This window comes from Phoca vitulina, unplaced genomic scaffold (assembly GCF_004348235.1).
Source record: "Phoca vitulina isolate PV1807 unplaced genomic scaffold, GSC_HSeal_1.0 scaffold27, whole genome shotgun sequence".
Taxonomy (NCBI): Eukaryota; Metazoa; Chordata; class Mammalia; order Carnivora; family Phocidae; genus Phoca; species Phoca vitulina.
In genome coordinates, this window is record NW_022589730.1 from 17,759,643 (window position 1) to 17,780,115 (window position 20,473).

The 20,473-nt window shown below is 47.4% G+C and overlaps 1 protein-coding gene across 1 annotated transcript in view; it reads right to left on the minus strand.

Annotated features, from left to right (window-relative positions):
* The window catches only part of ONECUT2 (one cut homeobox 2), a 53,406-nt gene extending 50,548 nt beyond the window's left edge, over positions 1-2,858 (minus strand). The window contains exon 1 of the mRNA XM_032422774.1: positions 1,631-2,858. Within this exon, the coding sequence (XP_032278665.1) occupies positions 1,631-2,858 (1,228 nt within the window). The remainder of the gene's footprint in view (positions 1-1,630) is intronic.
* Positions 2,859-20,473: the final 17,615 nt, after the last annotated feature.

Below are 20,473 nucleotides of genomic sequence, written 5' to 3' on the forward strand. Positions count from 1 at the left end.
AACGCCCCCTCCCCAAGCCTGGGTGAACACGCCCCCAGCCCGGTCCGGCGTCGGTAGAGTGCACCCCATAAGCCAGGCTCAGCGGTGCGAGGAAAGCCCCAGGGAGCGGGAGAGGAAGCCTGAGCTTGCCGCTCCGGAAGCGCGTTGTGTATAGCTCCGAACTGTGCCGGCCGCACACAACGCACATCCCACTTTCCGCACCAATGTAAATCACTGCCACTACGGATTGTCCCCTCGGTGGCCCGCGGATCCAGAGAGATGGCCCCAGTCCAAGAGAAACTGCCCATCCAGACTTGCAGTAGGGTACTGTGTGTCCTCCCCAGTGGGGCGCCTGGACACTTCGGCCCTCTGGACCCACGGCTAGGTCCTGGGGGCTGCGCAATTGCCACGCGCACCGCGCTGGGTCTGCGCGCACAAAAGCGCGCAACTGTGTGCCAGTCGCAGCCGCTGCTGCGTCTTTCTCTCTCGCTCCCGCCGCCCACACAGGAGGTATCTGTGCTCCTAGAACAATAGAGGGCTGTACCTCGCGGCTCGGCCGCTAGAGGAGGCACAAAGAACCAAGCCCGCTCCAGAACAATGTAACCAGCGCGTCGACCCGTCCCCTCCCGCGGGCCGCCTGCCCTCCCCGCCGCCGCGCTACGCGCACAATCAGCGTCCGCTTAATGCAAAGGCGGAGCCTGTAGCCCGTGGCCAAGATGCATTAACTAACCTGCATCTTAATTTTTCAACACCTCTCCTCACGAGCGCCCAGCCTCTCTCCGAGCCCAGCCAAACCTCGGGAAATCCCAGCAAAAGCTGGGAGCCGGGCAAAGGTGGCCGGCGAGTTAGTCAGGGAGCTCTCCATTCTTAGTTTTTCCTCCCCCATCCTCCTAGAGGTGAACGTGTTAGTCCTAACCTTCGTCTTTGCACCCTCCCCTCTCTGTAGGCAGCGACACGGGAACTGGCCCAAGCCGGCTCTTTCGGTCAGAAACTCCCCGCGCCAACGCCAAGGCCGGAGATGAGCCTGGAAAGCGCTGTTGTATCCTAGCCACCCGTTCCCCGAGCGGTCAAGATTGTGACTCCTGCTAATAACTAACAAGTTTGCCTGATATGATGGGTAGGAAAAGAACGGAGAATTTTTTTTTTTCCTTTCTCAAGAGCAAAGCCCCTCAACTGCCTCCATATAGGGAAACCAGGCAGCCTGGAAAACTGAAATGTATTGTCTAAGCAAGAGTTCAAGTGCACAGGGCTTTGAAAAGGGCCAATCCCGGGTCTCTGTGAGTCCTGTAAAGAGAAAGCTCCTAGTGGACATCGCGCACCCCGTCCCTTGTCCCACAACTAGGGAAGGTCAGAAAGAGGGGTAAAATTGTCACACTCAGGGGAAGGTGAATGAAATGTGGTGGAGGGGGGTCGGTCAATGAAAGCTTGGAGTCAAGGAGGGAGGAAGAGAGGTAAGAAGATGCAAAAGAAAAAGAACAGAAAAGGAAGAAGGGAGAAGGAAATGACAGAAGAAGAAATAAAGTCGAGAGAAAATAGGAAGTGCGGAGCGGAGAGGAGGAAAGAACCGAGGCTAGGCGCGCTGACCTGGGGCCACAAGCCCCCCGGAGCCCTCTCCACAGCAGCCGGGCTCCAGGAGACCCTCTGTGCTTACCTGCCAGGCGTAAGGCGGACATGCGCTGGAACTCGGGCTCCTGCAGCCACTTCCACATCCTGCGAAAGGTCTCCCTGCCAGATTTGAGTTTACTCCACGGTTTTGGGTTCCGGAGCAGGTCGGAGAGAGTCCCCTGAGACCGGCACAGCACCCTCTGCGCGAAGATCGCCTGTGGGATGCTGTAGCGCTTCAGCTCGGCGGTGATGCGCTGGGCCACCTCTTTGGTGTTGATCTCCTCCAGCTGGCCCGATGTAGCCACCTGCGAGCCAGACGAGGACGAGGGTGGCCGCTCACGGCTGGGCGCCAGCACCGGCCCGTGGGACTGAGCATGGCCCGGGTGGTGCAGGCCATTGAGGTGCGACATCATGGCCGCGGGCGGGGTGCCCAGGCCGCGGGACAGGTGCTGCTCACCGCGGGTCAGCATGGCAGTGTGGTGCGCGTCGAAGTTAGGGCTGAGCATTTTGTCGTGGCCCGGCGGCCCGTAGTTGGGCAGGCTCTGCTGCGCGTTGTGGAGGCCGCCCAGCCCGTTGCCCAGCGGCGTGGCGGCCAGCGGGGACAGGCTCTGGCTCATGCCGGGCATCTCCTTGTAGGGGCTGTAAAGGTTGTTCATGGCCGGGAGCCCGCGCTCGTCGCGCATGAGGGTGAAGCTGCCGCTGACGTTGCCCGACAGGCGCTGGGGGTGGTGGTGGTGGTGGTGGTGCGGGTGGTGGTGCGGGTGCGGGTGGTGGAACTTGTCCGACACGGTGGAGATGGGCGGCAGCGGCTGGAGCGGCGTCAGCGTGGTGTAGGTGTTGCTCATGCCCATGCCGGGCGGGGACGAGTCGCAAGACATGCTCATGGCGTGATGGAGCGGGATGGAGAGCTCGGGCCGGTAGTCGCTGCCGTCCAGGATCGAGGCCATGCTAGTGACCATGGCCGAGCGCGACGCCGCCGCCGCTGCCGCTGCCGCCGTCCCCAGCTCCTGGTGCGCCGTTGGCGGGGGCGGAGGGCCCCGCAGCGAGCCAGCAGCGCCGCGGCCCGCGTGGTGGGGGCTGGGGCTGGCCAGCAGCTCCTGCTCATGGCTTGGGCCCCCGCCGCCGCCCCCGCCGCCCCCGCCACCGCCCCCGCCGCTGCCGCCGCCGGCTGGCCCGTGCAAAGTGCCCAGACTTTCCATTGTCAGCTCCGGGTTCATGGCGCAGCCTTCTAGGTCTTTGGTGAGGCATCGATAGGCGGTGTAGGCAGCCTTCATTCAGTCCATCGGGGCCCGGGGGCGGCGGGGGCGGCGGGGGCAGCCGGCGGGCTGGCAAGGCGCGCGTGGCGGAGCTCGGTCGCGGAAGCGGGGGAGGGCGCGGGAGTGCGTGAGTGTGTGGAGGGGGAGCGTGCGTGCGGGTGTGCGCCCCGGGCTGCGGGCGGGCAGGCGGGCGCGCCCGGGGTGGGGGCGGGGTGGGGGCGGACCGGGCGTGCGAGCGGGAGAGGGGAGGGGGCGGGGAGGGAGGGAGGGATCACCGGGCCCCACCGCTCGGGCCGGCGCGCTGCCTCGCCATGTCCGAGCCCGCTCCGGCGCCGACGTCTTCTGTTTGGGTGAGCGGGAGCTGTCCAGAAGGGCTCTGCCGCTCGCCGGGGCAGCCAACCTAGCCTCCCGGACCCGGGGCGGGGCAGCGCCCGATGGGCGCCGCAAACAGCCACTCCGAGTGCGCCGCTGCCCTGGGGGGCGGGCCTCCTGAGTGCGACTGCCAATGGCTGATGAGGGGGCGGGGCCATGCGTTTCAGGTTTGGCTGACGGCTCTGTGCCTTTTTTTCCTCCTTTGCCACTAGACTCAAACGTCAAGGAGAGGGAGGGAGGGGAAGAGGGGGTAGTGGGGAGAGAGAGGCGAGAGTGCGAGCGAGGGAGAGAAATTATGTTAAAGATGCCGCTCTGTGTCCCTCTTGAGCAGCTGCGATCTGTAGAAAAGGGCATTGCTTTAGTTCCCTTTGCCTCACCCCACAGCTTTTCTGGAGGCTAGCAAGCCAGTCTGTACTGTGAAAAAACAAACCCAAGTCTCCTAGCAAGCCACTTCCCAAGCGTCTCTATATGAGAGCCAGTAGTTTACCCTTTTAAAATGCAGGCGCTTATGTATTCTAATGCAGGGTAAATTCCTGAGACCGAGGCATGCATAATCTACCAGGCGAAAGGAATCCTAGGACCCTCGCTGCCTTGGAGCTGCGGCCGGCGACGCAACCCCACAGGCGGCGCGGGCCACCGTAATCCAAGCAAAGTTAACACAATAACATCATTTAATTACCCGGCGAGCCCATAAATCTCCCAGTTATGAGGCTTCAGAAGGGCCCTGTTAGATTGCAAAACAAAACTAGAACTCTAGGAGCTGCGGTTTCAAGGTGACCAAATGCTCCCCCCACTAGCGACTTGTAAGGAAGGGTGGTGGGTAGGGGGCGGCAAGATTGTTGCCAAAGCCTATAGTGAGCAAACTTCTCCTGGGAGCAGGGAGTACGTAAACCGTCCGGGACGACACCCGCGGATTTCTCGTCTACCGCGCGCGCGCGTGCATACACACACACACAGACACACACACACACACACACACACTCGAGTCCCGAGAAAGGAACGCCCCAGGTTGCGGCTGTGGGTAGATGACACGGACCCTCGGCCGACATCTGTATATCCAAAACTTGTTTCTGAAAAGACCAGAACCCTGGCGAGTTTCAGAACGCTCGCAAGCCGCAGCTTTAAAAAGTGCACCTTCGTTTACCCAGAATTTCCGTTGTTTGGTAATCCTAGATCGGGGACTGGAGGTGGAGCGGCGGAGAAAGGAGGTGGAGATTTCCGAGGCCTGGGTGGGGGTGGAGGGGTGGCTGAAGACAGGGAGCTACCCGGCATTGAAACCCTTAAAAGTAACAGATTCTTCCAAAGCAGGTTGCGCTCTGTTTGCCTCCGAAGATTCAAGCTAGCTGAGGTTGCGCAGATGTTGCCTTTGTTTAAAGAGACAGTAATTAAGGACAGGGTGGACATAAGTTTGAGAAGCGTGACCTATTTTCTTTTGATCAGCTGTCAAAAGAAGAGCAGGGGGTCTCCTTAAGACAGCCCCCTCCAACCACTTCCAGCTGTTAAGGAAAACTTGATAAGAAAACAAGGACACGCAGCCTGGAATACTGTATGTGCCTTCCTGGTGCTAGAGAAAGGTTTGATTCATTTGGAAAATAGTTCTTAGTCTTGGTGACCTTTTGCGGCTGCCCTCCTTTCCCTTCTAGCTACAGAGCAAAAAAAAAAAAAAAAAAAAAAAAAAAATCCACCCCCTCCCACACCATCCTGTCACATGAATGTACAGTGACGTTATTCATAGATCAACTTCATTGAGCTCTGGCCAATACCTTGCCAATTATTCTTTCAAGTAGATTCTTTTTTGTGATATCAGAGCCTGGGTAAGAAAGTGGACATTCCTCTACTTTGCTAGGCATACTTTTCTAGCTGCTCACATTTTTAATGTCACAAAATTAGACAGGTAAAATAACTGAATTTTCTCTGTCTTTCCTCTCCCCCTCAACCCTCTCCTACTGACTCTCTTTTCACTCCCCACCTTATATATGGCAGCTGGATACTTGGGATAATTTGAAACAGTTAATGTTTGAAAAACTTACCAGTTGAACAAAAGTTCACAAGAGCACAAGCCTCCTGTTGGTCTAGGAGTGCTCAGAGACTGAAAGAGGGGGAGAGAGCAGCAAGGCTGGGGAAAGAGTCTGATATGCCCCAATGCTGAACACAGCCTTCCCTGCCTCGGCTTCAGACTTAAAGAGTGGCCAGGGACCCCAGGCTGGGACACTGAGTAGGCTCTGCCTCCATACAGAAGCCTGAGTATATAGATGGCCATTAAAATAATTTTTCAAAATGATAAACTCGTTTACCAGGCTACCAAGATAAATCTGCTCCTGGGAATTGCATTTTGGTGTGCCTTGGAGCAGTCACGTGCTAGAGAGTTGAAAGGTGAGTTGCATATTCTTGCTGCCTTGCTCCCTCCCTCTCTCCCTCCTCCCTCTCTCCCACCATCCCTCCCCCTTCCCTCGATCAATATTGGCGATCTCAGGGAAATCATGAAATCGTATTGGCTTCTTTGTGTATAATTTCAATGGGCTAGATTAAAGCAGATTTTTCATGTTGTTTTTCTTAATGATGGTTTGAGGTTTTGTATGTCAACCTAAAACCCATTTAAAAAGGAAATTAATGTGCGTTTTTAGTCAGCATCCTAATTTTTACTAAATTAGTCTTGCATGCCCTTTCCCTTTCTTTCTAAAAAGGAAAAAATATTTTCTGCTTGAAGAAGATAATTTTAAGAATATCAATATTAATAAGATTTTCAAATATGTTTCAAAATATCTTTGATGTTTCTTGCTCTAAGAAAATAAAAGGAAGAGCTGCTTTCTAACTGCCCCTTGTTTACACACGTACTCTAACCTTCAGAAGTTGTGTAACTCAGCATTTGATTCACAAATAGACTGTACAGAAATATGGTAGCAGGCGTGCTAGTTCACGACTGTTAGAATCTGGACAAACAGTTGCACCAGCCATTATATCAGGATCAGGATATCAATTTCTTAACGTACCACATCCGCAGGTCTGATTTTCTTCAAAATCAGACACTTAAATGGGTCAAAAGAAGTCTGTAAATAAAATGCAGCTTTGACAACAAATGTAAGCTACTGCATTATAAAAGAAAAAAAAAACTTGAGTTAGGAATTGTAGAAATAGACTGGAGATTTTTACTGCCAGAGCTTTTCATATGTGTTTTCACATTCAAAAAAAATTTTTTTAGGCTCTGAGAGGGAGAGAAAGGTGAGCATTCAATTAAAACAGAGACCCTATAAATTATTCACGAAAAAAAAAATACATAGACCACAAGTAAACCCAGTCGGATAAGGGGCCCAACAGCTTTGTTTCCACTAAACAACAGTAACCACAGCCCAAATCCCAAGAAGAGGGGGGCTGCTTATTTCTACCCAAATGTTCAAAATCCTGATGAAGGTTTTGTGTTGAGAGAACACATTTGTGCTACAACTAGGTTTATCAGAGCAATACAAAAAGACATAATGGTGGGTTGATTTGGACTATTTTATTTTTGTCCTTCCCCAAACCATCTGGCGCGGGAGTGTAGGGGTATTGATCAGGATCTGTGAGCTGCAGACCCCATGCCAATCCATAGCGTTTCTGGCAATCAGTGTCGCCCATGAATTGCAGCTGTCTGTGTGGCTCCCCGAAAAGAAATCTTCAGAAAAGTCCCCCCCTTATCAAACACTTCATCCGTTCAGGGGTAAGTCAATATCATTTCTTTGTCATTCCGTGGGCGAGGATTATGCAGGAGAAAGTTTTTGTTGTCGGTCGTAGCTGCTGCTTAGCCTTTTTTTTTTTTTTTTTTTTTTTAAGGAAGGAGAGCAATTTTCTAGCCATTGAATGGTAATGGTTTTCCAGAAAGGCCTCAAGCGTTTGTGTGAATCGTACAACAAATGCTGTTTCAATATTGTGGGGGAATTTTAAGGGGAGGGGGGGAATTCTTATGTTGCTATACACAAATAATAATAGTGATAATAGAGGGTTCCTTTTAACGACGGAGAAATTTCTCCCCCCCTTTTTTTTCGGAGCCTCTAGTGATGAAGACACCGCAAGTCTCTGTGATTACCCTTGCAGATGGACGGTGGGTGCTTGTGGCGGAAAAAGAGCCTTCGGAATCCTGGCTCTGTTTGATATCTCCATTAGCTTCAATTTTATTCTGCTTGAAAGCTCAGGGTGGTTGAGCACAAGGAGAAGAAAACTAGAACCGAAGCCCAGCACCACTAACCCTCTTCTGCCTCTCAGGTCAGAAATTCTCTGACACTTCGCAGATTCCAGTCGAATCTAGGAAAGTTGTTGTCGTTTAAGTGTTTTAGGTGGTGAGGCCAAATGGGTCCTTTTTCGTGAACTCTCTTCTCCTCCGCGTCAATCTGGTTAAAACCCGAAACGCCAGTTTAGTTATGAGCTGTCAGGGACTGCCCTTAACTTTTTGGTTGACCCTCTCCGCCGGGGCGGAGGAACATTTGGAGTGTGTTAGTGTTCTTCTCACCCTCAGCTGGCCTCTTAGGAAAAGAAAAATGGAGCTGCGAGAGCCCTGCCGGCTGGGGGAGCGTCCACTCACAGCCCCAAGGCCGGTGCCCGAATTCGCAGGTGCGGAGCAGGGCTGCGGGGCGAACGCAGCCAGGTGGCTGGGCTGGAGCGAAACCCACCGCAGCCTCAGTAGTCCGGGCGCGGGCAGTGGGCGGGCTTGGGGGCGGGGAGAAGGAGGAGGAGACCCCGAGCCGGAAGAGCATTAGCACCTGCTCCTGGGGCGACAAGTCCGGAGAGGCAGCGGCAGAATCCCCAGCTCCGCAGAGCTAAGTTGCAAGCGCGTCCTCCTGCTTAGTTTTAAAGAAAGCCAGGATTAGGTCGGCGGACCTTGATCATTCCCCCTCCGTTCCCATAGATTGGAAAGTGTTGGAGTTTTTGTGCCCTCAGGGATGGACACACACACATACACACACTTCTGTCCCTCTCCTTTCCAGTTCTGGCTTGGTTCCCCGACCCCCTCGCGGGAGGAGTTTGGGCGGAAATAAGAGCCTGGGCCTCTGATACGGACTGGAGGGGACTGTCGCCGTGGTTGAGTGCTGGGATTGCAGACCTTGCCCAGGACATTTCCTTCCCCACCACAGAAACTTCTCTGGGGCCACCCTCTGGTTCTGTTTCTCTGTGGGAGAAATAATTTGACTGCTGGGGAAAATGAAATTCAAAAACGTGAAGGGGAATTTGAGGATTTGAAACTGCAGAGATCAGAGGGCTTCTTTTTTGATGGGGGGGGACGGTGGGGAGGCGGGGGGGGGGGGGGGGCTGGAGCACGACTCTCACAGGAATACAGCCTTTTCTGTAAAAGAACGTTGCACTTTTAGAAGGCAACTTGTTAGCCTGAGAACGTAGATGAGTTTTGTCCCCGCCGGCCTTTAGTACCTGTCCCATTATTTCTCTCCACCAAAGCCCTGGAGCGTCGGTTTTGAGCCACGTGAATCTGCAGTCGCATTTTCTTTTAACAGTGGGTTTCCAAAAGTACAATTCATGTATGCTTAAAATAAAGTTTTCCTCTCCTACAGTTGTCACCCCACAAAAGAAAAACTGGCGTGAGGTCCTTTTGTTCAGGTCAAGTTGTGCGTGAAATCTTTTTGTTGTCCTTTCAAAGGGAAGGCAAAAGTTGCAGTTGATTGTAAAAAGGACAAATTTAACTCTCTGAAAGTGGAGCTGTTTTCAAGTTGCCCTGAGACACTAAGCACGGGCATCGCTTTTTATTTATTACCTTCTTAAAATGATCATTTATTTGCTCTGGACGTAACCACTTTTGATTGAGGATTCAACATTGTTTAGGCATTAATACAAATACCTAGCATTTTTACGCTCTGAAAAATGGGAGAGTTTAAAAATCTTTTTCTGTAATTTCAATTGTTTCGCTACGATGTAATTAAAAAGAGTACAGAGTACCGAAAAAAAGAGTTGGCCAGCTTTTAAACTTAAGAAATATTATTTCCGATTTCTAAAGATAATGTTTCTATTTGAAAACTAACAAAAGCAATCGAGGGGTTTAAAATACTTATGCGAGTCAGGCGATTTCTTTTAAAAAAATCACATGGTATATATTTTTTTGATTCGTGTATATTAGCTCCCAAAGTAATTAAATCACTGAGTCTGCGCTGATCTTTGACGATAACACTATCAAAAGTAATACAGCACATTCAGATTATTTTAGGAGCATTTTATCTTGGAAAATCGCTTCGGTGCCACTCTTTTGGAATTTTGAATTGTTTCGCTTCCAAGCGTGCAAGAAAAAGCAACTCTGGCCGACCACAGGGTTCACAGGCGGCGATTTAGTAATTGTGGGGGCCGTGGTCGTTCGAGGAGCCGGACGCGGTCCCCGCGGGCCACTCGGACCAGCGCCGGGGCCGGGCCTGGCCAGACACAGGTGGTTTGGCTGCTTCTGGAGAACCCAGGCTCCGAGGGCGTCCGGCCGCCCGGGCCGGGAGAGACGATGCGGCGGCGCTCCCGACTCGGGAGAGACTCGGGAGACCTGTTGGCCGCGGAGAAGCGGTGCTCCGGCGGCGCAGAGACGGGCGTCGAGGCCGCGGGCGCGGGGTGGCTGCGAGCGGCTCCCCGGGCCGGCCGTGCCCTGGTGCGGCTCTCGGCCCACCCTCGCCAGCCCCGCGGAGCCGGGCGGCCTCCGGCCCCGAGGCGAGCCGCTTCTCGGGGAGGGGGTTGCGCGGCCCCGCGGCTCGGGAGGCGGAGGGAGTGGGCCAGGATTGATGTCTAAATCAATGCCGTTTCTAGGCGCTTCTCTCCGCTCCTCTCCATCTTACTCAAAGGCAAATCGCCTCCCGAGGGTGATTTCCTCTCCCTTCTCGAAGTCAGCGTGAGGAGAGTGGAAAGCGCAGCCCCACGCGAGGCACTGCGGGGCAGGAGGATCTGGAATAAGCCCCCCAGTGGAGCTCCTCAGCGGAGCGCCCTGCTGGTCCCCAGGCTACCCGCGCTTACGCCCTACACCGAGTTCCTGCTTCCTCACGCCGAGCCGCTCTCCCAGCGGCGGCACAGGGCGAGGCCTGTCCCCTGGCTGCCCTCCCGGCTCCCAACTGGGCCCCCAATTTGATGGGATCTGGTAGGGGAGACCCCTAGTCTCCGACGCCAAGCCGGGCCCTGCTCAGGCAGGCCTGGCTGCTTCTGATTTAATTATTCACTGATGAATTAGACAGCTGCAATTGTCGTGAAAAATCAGCGGTCACTATTGATTCCGGGAGCGAGTGGGGGTGGGGAGACCGCGGGGTGCGGGGAAGAGAGGGGAGTCGGCCCCGGCCCTCGGGTGCCTTCGACCGGGCGCCCTGGCCTGGCTCCCCGCCCGGGCCCGGGTCGCGCTCGCGGCAGGGTCGGGCCACCGGGACTCGGGCTCCTCTCCTCGAGCTAGGCCCGGCGGGGCCGGGACCCGGGCCAGGCTTGGATCCCTCCTCCGGCCTGCTCTCGCCCCCTCGGGAGGAGACCGAGGGAGGCGAAGACACCGGGCCGGGGCTGGAGAGATGCTCCCCCGAGGCCTGCCGGGCCACCCCCAGCAGGCTTCCCAGGCCTGGCGCGGCTCCCCGGCCCGGCGCCCGCGTTCTGGCGGCGGAAGGGCGGACCACGGGCGCTTCCGGTCCCCGCGCTCCGGGCGCTGGTTTTGTACGCCCGCCGCCGGGCTCCAGGCCCGGCCCCGCGAGGCGCAGAGGCTCGCAGGGCCGCGCCTTCCCCCGCGCGCCGGCCGACCGGCCCGGGACGGCGTGTCCGAGCACATGCCGTCCTCCTCGTGGGCAGGGCGAGCGGCCGTCGGTCGATAATGGTGAGTTCCCGCCGCCGGAGCAACAAGTCTCGGTGTCCTCGAGGCGAGAGCCAGGAGCCCCGAGGGCAGTGCAGGCGGCTTCCGTCTCCTTTGCTCAGGAACTGGGTCAGGAGTGTTGTCCTGAGGAGCATTAGCCGTGTTCTCCGAGCCGCGAGCCGACACAACTGTGTGCAGAGTACATGCTAAAGAAGCCATTATGGTTCTATCGACACAAAAATGTAGAAGGATTTGATGGATTCAGATAGTGTAGGAAAAGCTCCCCTCCCCCATCTATATCGGAAAAGCCCTGGGAGCCGGGGGTGGGGGTGGGGGGGGTAGTCTTTTGGTCTATACAGTTTATGTTCTCCTCCTCGGTCGTCTTAAAGCCGTGTGGTTTACATTACAATTTGAAATTGCTTTTTACACTACATTTTAGAGGGATCACAAATTATACAGGAAATTAATAGGCTATGTAAAGCAAGAATAATACGACGTTTAACACTCCTCATCCCCAATGTTTCATTTTTCTCTTTCTCTCTTCTTAAAACTACTTTTAAGTGTTTACTATCTACTTTTGTTGGTGAAATGTGTTCTTCAGACTTTATCCGGGAAAGAGTTGAGTTCTGGCTCCCTGGAGATCAGATATAGAGTCAAAAAGGCACTACATTGCCTGCTTCATAATCCATGGGGCTGAGTATAGGTCACTGAACACAAAATGGCCTTTCCTCTCTTGCTTACTGAGATGGTTTAATGGATTTTGTAATGGTTTCCAACTATCAGCCGGGGGAGACCTGGTTTTGGGGCTTTGTGTTCACATAAACCAAATACAATGCACTATGTTAATATGCACTTTGCCTTATCAACGGAAATTGGTAACAAGGGAGTGGAATTTCTTAGGGCAATTCTGAAACATCATGTTTCAATACACCATGTTTCAAACATGGCTTGTAAGTATAAATGTGAAAAGTCTTCAGAATTTTCCATTTTGTTGATTCTAGGCTTGAAAGATTTCTGAAAATCCTTTGAATAATATTCTGTAGCCATTGACTACTAAACTATGATTGAATTTGAAAGCAGTTTTCAGTATTAATCCTCCCCGCTCCTTTTTTTTAAATCAGGGGATTTTGTGGAGGAAGGGATGAGTAATGGTTGATTTCAGCTTTCAGTGGAGTAGAGGTGGGGCGAATGGAAACATTTTTAAGAATTCACAAACCAAGTAAGGTTAAATAGAGTCATCTGATTAAAACAAAGATTTTTGTGTTATGAAGGGACACAGTTTTTGCCTTTGCAGATGCTGTTCCTTCAAGTCCCTGAACCGTTTCCACCCACATTGCCCCCCCCCACTGCTAATGTCACCTCCTATCTGAAGTTTCAGTTGCCTTTTTAAAGACTTTTTTGAAGCTATTTCTAAATCTAATTTCTTTTGAATAAAATTATTTCACTTTTTTCATTTTTCATACTCATACTTAGTTTTTCTCCCTAGCTCTTATTTTAAACTCCTCTTTTGAGAGCTTTTACTTAATCAAATTGCTTATTACTTAAGTGGTATTACTCATAGTGGTAACTGACACCCTGAGATATTATGGCAGACTTTGAGAAATGAAGTCTAACCCTAGTTTAGTTAAAAACAATTTTTTTTTGTATTTGATTCCTGCATTAAGAAGAACTTGCTTTGGTTGAATATCATAACTTAAATATTGGAAATAAATGGGGTAGCAACCGGATGCAGAATAAGGGGGAGTTTTCGAAAACTGTAAGTGTTATACAGAAAATTACGATGGTGATTAATTGCTTCATTAATTTATTTGTTCATTTAAGAAATATTTACTGAATGCCTACTATGTGCCTATTAGAGTTTTTTGGTTATAAGCAAAAGAAGCCACCTTAAACCAACTTAAGTAGAAAAGAACTTCCATGGCAAAACCCAGGTAGCTCACAGAAAGAATAGGAATGCAGGAGATTCAAGCTTGAAAAAGAAGGAATGACCAGGGGAGACTAGGAGCTGGAGGAGTCCACGCAGTAGCCTGGCTAGGAAACCTCTGCCGATACTGCTGTCTCTGTCACTGCCTCCAGGAGTAACTTCTCTGCTACCTCTCTGTGTTTTTATGTTGCCTCCACAAGAGCCAGTTGGGGGCTGTCCTAACTACCAGAAGGTGAGAAGCGGGTCACTGCATTCTACCTATACTGCATACTGTAGGGAGTTACTTAAATAAGAAGGGTGTTTGGATCACGGGCAGCAAAAACCAGAAAACAAGCAAAAAGCACCCAGAAATATGTTACCACATAGGTGCTGGAGATGAAACAATGAACAAGTTAGATGTGGACCCTGCTCTCATGAATCCTCTATTTTAGTGGAATATTTTATTTTATATTTCAAAATATTTATATTTATAATATTTAATATGAAATAATAGAATATTTAAAATATTTATACTTTAGGGCGCCTGGGTGGCTCAGATGATTAAGCATCTGCCTTTGGCTCAGGTCATGATCCCAGCGTCCTGGGATCGAGTCCCGCATCGGGCTCCCTGCTCCTTGGGAGTCTGCTTCTCCCTCTGCCTCTCTCTCTCTCTCTGTCTCTCATGAATAAATAAATAAAATCTAAAAAAAAAAAAAAATTTTATACTTTAAAATGTTTTGTAGTTGTACAAATCTTTATATTCCTTGTATAGAGGAGAAAAAACCCCAATTATTCAGATCCCATCTCAAAGTAATGGACTCAATTTCCTTCTATTTTTTTTTTTTTTTTTTTTCCTTCTTGTTGTCTTTTGGATATGGTTGGATGTTGGTCAGGGCAAGTCAGAAAATACTGATGTGGGAAGTGCTGTGTCTAGTCCACTACCCTCAGTCTCAAGGTCAAGGATGTGGTGGAAACAAACTCTGGATCTGGAGGAGGAGCCCTGCATTCCAGTCACATTTCTATTATTGTCTCCTGTGTGACTTTGAGCTCCTTTCTGTAGATGCTCTCTGAGGTTCTTTCCATGCTTCAAGTCTGATTTGATATGGATCCCCTTTTATCAAAATGAGGTCTTTATGATGGTTGGGTTAATTATCTGAGGGCTTTCTTTTAGATATCCTAAATCCGAATCCAAGTAGTTATGGGGCTTATAGCCTTAAAAAGCTATTTTTTAAAAGATTTTATTTATCTGAGAGTGAGAAGAGAGAGCGAGAGCATTAGGTGGGGGGGGGGGGGAGGCGCAAAGGGAGAGGGAGAAGCAGACTCCCCGCTGAGCAGGGAGCCCAACATGGGGCTCAATCCCAGGACCCTTGGAGATCCTGACCTGAGCCAGAGGCAGACTCTTAACCAACTGAGCCACCCAGGTGCCCCTTAAAAAGCTATTTCTGATGGGATAAATTTGTAATGATTAACTTCATATTCCAAAAAGCTTTTCAGATTCTCATTTTCAAAAATGAATTTTCTTTTATTTCTAATTCTAAGTGATCTAGTTCAGTGAATGGGCTTGTTGCTTTTCAGTTTCAGATTACATTCTGAGTTTTTGGTTCGTATTTGTAACTAATTTTCAGACCAAGAAAGGCAGAAGGAATAGAAGACAGGATGAGAGAACTGAAACTGTCATGATTTAAAGTTATTAGGGAGTCTAGAATTGCTTCAGAGTTATGTCATATTTTGGATATTTACTACAAATTTTTGACAGGTATTGCTTTTGAAGAGAATTTTAAGTTTTATGTGAAAAAATTACTTGATGGGGCAAAATCCTTATTTAAACCCTATTTCTTCAAGGTGGAACCATGGTGATATTTACTATATCATCAAAGTGTCCTGACTGGAAAGATGTGGGAACAGTTTCAAGGGTCATGTTTAACATTAGGTTTGTTACACAATATAAGCAAACAGTGGCCACCCTGGATATTTTGTGTTCTTGGTATTCTGAAAAAAACTGCGTGTCAATCAAATGAACCCATATTAAACCAGGGTCACTTGCCTTGTACATGAGCCCTGTGTATGACCCATTGTATTTCATTTTATATTTTAATTTAAAAAATTTTAGAAGATTTATTTATTTTAGAGAGAGATCAAGTGAGCAAGTGGGAAGAGGGACAGAGGGAGAAAATCTTCAAGCCGACTCCCCACTGAGTGCGGAGCCCCACCTAGGCTCAATCTCCTGACCCTGAGATCATGACCTGAGCCTAAATCAAGAGTCAGCTGCTTAGCAGATTGAGCCACCCAGGTGCCCCTTTAATTTTTGTTTTCTTAGAGTAATCTCTATACCCAACATGGGACTCGATCTCATAATCCCAAAATCAAGAGTTGCATGCATGCTCCACTGACTGAGCCAGGCAGGCCTCCCCTGTATGACCCATTTTAAAAGTGAGTAATTCCTTGGGAAACCAGTCATTTAAAAACATATATACTTAAGATATTGATTTCTGCATATTGGGGTTGGGTGGGTGGAGTCAAGTTGGCTGTGGGAAGAGTTACATATAGGAGTTTGTTGATCCATAATGGGGTAAGATTTTTTCCTTTGCTAATTCCCTCCTTCCTTATGACATTTCAAAATCCTACTCCTCCTTTAATACTCTGTAAACTTTCTGGGTGAGATCATTAGTAGGAAATGGCTTTTATGTTGCAACCCTAGTACATATATATGCACATTTCAGGAATGAGATACTTTAAAAAAAAAAGATTTTATTTACTTGAGAGAGAGAGAGAGAGAAAGAGAGTGTGGGCGTGCACAAGACGGGGAGGGGTAGAGGGAGAGGGAGAAGCAGACTCCCTGCTGAGCAGGGAGCCTCCAGACTGCACCCCAGGACCCTGAGATCATGACCTGTGCCAAAGGCAGATGCCCAACCCACTGAGCCACCCAGGCACCCCTGAGATACATCTTTTTTTTTTTTTTTTAAATGCCTTATTGTAGCCAAACCTATATTTGAAATTAATTACTAAAATGTAGAGCCCGGTCTGATGGTTCAGAGATGTGTTGTTTTCTTCTCTGTATAGCATTTGTTTTTCTTACTGCTCATTCAGTACCTGTCAACTAAAGCTTGGCATTATTATTTGTGTATGGAGTTCATTGACTGTTTTAGATGGTAAGCACTTGAGGATGCCATCCGGAAGGGAAATCTCCAGTGGTATGCCATAGGGCTCTTGATCCTATCTTGTTAAATGTTTTTATTAAAGTCTTTACTGAAGGTCAAATTTGTAGGTGACACAGAGCTCACAGCCATAGCTAATATATTGAAAGGTGAAATCAAGATTCAAAGTGAAATGTGAATGTTGGAATGAAAACCAACATGACGTAATTTAACAAAGACCAGTAGAAAACCCCTTTACTGAAACTGAAAAATATAAATCAAAGGAGATGTATAGATTAACATACTATAAATGCAAAACAATCCAAAAGTGTTATGCTGCATACAAAAAAAACTAATGTAATTTTAGGCTGCATTAATAGGAACATGATATATAGCTTACAAGGAAGCGAACAGATTCCCTGCATTCTGGGCTGGAGATTTATCTAGCTCTGGCTACCTCATTTTATTATACACATTGATAAGTGAGAGATTAGCATGGGCTGTCAGGATGTAAGGGAAGAAGAAACTATACTTTATGTGGAAGAGTTAGAGCAAATGTTTAGCCTAGAGAAGAGGCAAATGATGTGGTATGTGATTGCCACTTCAAATATTTGCCTAGCTGTCACGTGACAGAGGGGCTACATAGAGCAGTGTTTCCTGCTCCCCAGGGCAGAGTTAGGACTAAAGGGTAAAAGTGACAGAAGATCTGACTTTGATCCTCATACTTAAGGTTTTCCAAGAGTGCAGTGAGTTGCCCCATGAAGGAGTGAATTCTTCACCCATAGGAGTATTTTGCAAAGGCTGAGTGACTGTCTGAATAGGATGCTATTAGTAGGGATCAGCTGAATTAGGTGACAGTTTGAAATAAATGATCTCTCTGGTTGAATTCCAGAATTTGCTGAATTGAATATAAAAAAAATATTTTGAAAGTGATTTTATATAGATGATTTAAAGAGATAGAGTAATATTAATATTCAAATTTGTAAGAACTTTGCATGTACATGGTAAGCATTTTCTATCTCAAGGCACTATAAACCCATTCCCCTTTTTATCAAAAATACAACTTTATTTTTATCTGCATTTTTAAAATCCAAAATCAGCTCTGAAAACCAGAAGTTTTTTGAATCTCATGTTGAAATAACCTTAACTGAACTGATGTGAGACTATTCAGTGTTTATCCCCCTTAGCCTGAACATTCACACATACTCAGCAGAAATAATTATTGTGTTTGATTACAGGGTGCTGTCCCAGACTCTGCTGGGGGTTATATAATATACGATTTTTACCATGAACACCTTTCAAATATCTGAAACATTTTCAATTTTAAATCTATCTCCAAAGGATTTGGCTAAGGGATTGTTATTATTAGCTCTCCTACAATCAGATAGGTCTTGTTTTCTCAGGGTAACGAATCCATTGGCCAGAAATCTACATAAGCTACATTACTTCCCCACACTAGAATGATTCTCAATAACTATTATCTAGTCCCTAAAACTTGTCACAGGAGGAATTTGCTGTATGAGCCAAATTTATATAATGAAACAAATTAAGTTGCTCTGCCATTTCCATATTTATTTTTTGAAGAGGTCAGTGGCAGAAATTTTCAGTGTCAAGGGTCTCCTCTCAAAGCATATTTGATATTACTTTAGGCTGGCTCTGGGTGACAATATCACACTTTTCTGGTCTAGGTGGAGGATATAGTAGGATCAGTTAATTAATGGCCTTCATTTTGCATCTTTTCTGTAACTATTACTCATCTGTAGACATTTATGGAACACCTACTCCAGTCTAACCCTAAGCTAGTCAACAGTGTTACAAAGATGAATGAGATGAAGATAGTAGCCCTAATATGCTCACACACTCATTTGATCCTCAAAACCAATCTGTAGGATAAGCAGGGCAGATATTACTGTTCTCATTTTAAAGATGAAAAAAATGGGAGGGTCAGGGAAGTTGAGTGACTTGCTTAGGATCACACATTTAGTAAGTGGTAGAACAGGACTTGAATCTAAGGTTTTAATCCAGTCTACTTATTTATTTATTTTTGGCCATATAGATCTTTTATTTATTTATTTATTTTTATTTTTTTCAATTTTTAATTAACATATAATGTATTATTTGTTTCAGGGGTACAGGTCTGTGATTCATCAGTCTTACACAATTCCCAGCACTCACCATAGCACATACCCTCCCCAATGTCCATCACCCAGCCACCCCATCCCTTCCATCCCCCTCCACTCCAGCAACCCTCAGTTTGTTTTCTGAGATTAAGAGTGTCTTATGGTTTGTCTCCCTCTCTGGTTTCGTCTTGTTTCATTTTTCCCTCCCTTCCTCTATGACTCTCTGTCTTGTTTCTCAAATTCCGCCTATCAGTGAGATCATATGATAATTATCTTTCTCTGATTGACTTATTTCACTTAGCATAATACCCTCTAGTTCCATCCACATCATTGCAAATGGCACAATTTCATCTTTTTGATGGCTGCATAATATTCCATTGTATATATATACCATATCTTCTTTATCCATTCATCTGTTGATGGACATCTAGGCTCTTTCTATAGTTTGGCTATTGTGGACATTGCTGCTTATAAACTTTGGGGTGCACGTGCCCATTCAGATCACTACTTTTGTATCTTTGAGGTAAATACCCAGTACTGCAATTGCTGGGTTGTAGGATAGCTCTATTTTCAACTTTTCATAGACATTTACTTTTACTTGGCTGCTCAGAATTTATAGCCACCTTTTGTTTGGAAAATGCTTTGTGAAATGAGTTATTATGGAAGATGGGTCTCCACTTTTTCCTATGAAAGCCAGAATGCCAACTCTCCCTTCATCATCATCCTGTGGTAGTTGGGACTCAGAAATATCAACTAAGCTCAGCCAATTAAATACACTTCTCTGGCGGGAAGACACCAAAGAACAAAAGAATGGATACAGCCTAGAATTCATGCTGTTGAAGCTGGTGTAGCAGTGGCAGCTTATCAACCAGGTTGGTTCTTTGGCTTTGACTCCTTGTACTTAAACTTCATTGATTTCAGACCATTTTCTGGATTTGGTTCTCATCCCCTTTGTTCTAGCCTATGAGCTGTCTGATTTCCTTTCACTAAATTTGTCTGCAAATTTAGCCCAAGTCAGTTTCTGTTGTTTCCAACCAGGAATTTTGACTAGATGAGATCCATCTTATAGAAGAGGTGATGAAAATTGGTCCTATTTTGGACGTATTTTGAAAAGGAACTTGACAATTTGTTGAGGGATTGGATGTGGAATGTGAGAGAAAGCAAATAAGGATGACTTCATCATTTCTGGTCTGAGTAATTGAAGGAATCAGCTTGCCATTGGTTCCAGTTTTTTATTAACTACAAACCACCCCTACAATAGTGGACTAAAACAACAACCATTTCTGTTGTCTTTTAAAAATGTTATTGGCTTGGGCTTTTTACAGGATAATTGTTGGGGGTTTTGAAAGGGAGAGCTTCCTGAGGGTGAACATTTCAGGAGAACCAGGAAGAAATTCCATGGCTTTTTATGACTGAGCCTCAGAATCACTTAGTGTCACTTCCCCCATGTTCTATGGCTAGAATTATGCACAGGCTTGTCCGGATTCAAAGCGGTGGGGACATTGAGGTATCAAAGAACTTAGAGGCTTGATTTAAAACTATCATGCCATTTATTAGAGAGTTCTAAGAGAGCTTTCTTTTTCTTAGAAGCCCCTAGAGGAAGACAAGGAGAGGAACAAGTTGAGATGGGAGATCACGTGCTTGAATATGTTAAGTGTTGATGTCTATTAGGTGTTCAAGAGGAGATATTCGGTAGGCATTTGGATGTGAGTCAGGAGTGCAGGTAAGAAATTGAGGCTAAAGTTATACATTTAAGAGTTGTATGTGTATGAATGGTTTGTAAAGCCATGGGACTGGTTGAGATAGATCATCTAGAGATGTAGCTTTGGAATGTTTTGAAATCAGGGAATGTGATGCCTCCAGCTTTGTTGTTCTTGCTCAGAATTGCTTTGGCCACTCAGGGTCTTTTGTGGTTCTGAATGAATTTTAGGATTCTTTTTTCTATTTCAGTAAAAAATGCCATTGGGATTTTGATGGAAACCGTTGAATCTATAGATCACTTTGGGAAGTATGGATATTTTAACAATATCAGTTCTTCCGTTGCCTGAACATGGGATGTCCTTCTGTTTATCTGTGACTTTAAAAATTTCTTTTGTCATTGTTTTGTAGTTTTTAGTGTACAAGTCTTTCACCTCTCCTGTTAAGCTTATTCCTAACTCTTTTATTTTTTTCAATGCTATTGTAAGTGAAATTGTTTTCTTAATTTCCTTTTCAGATAGGTTGTTAATTTTTGTATGTTGATACTGTATTTTGTTACTTTACTGAATTTGCTTAATCTAACAGTTTTTGTGGAGTCTTTAGGGTTTTCTATGTACAAGATCATGTCATCTGCAAGCAGA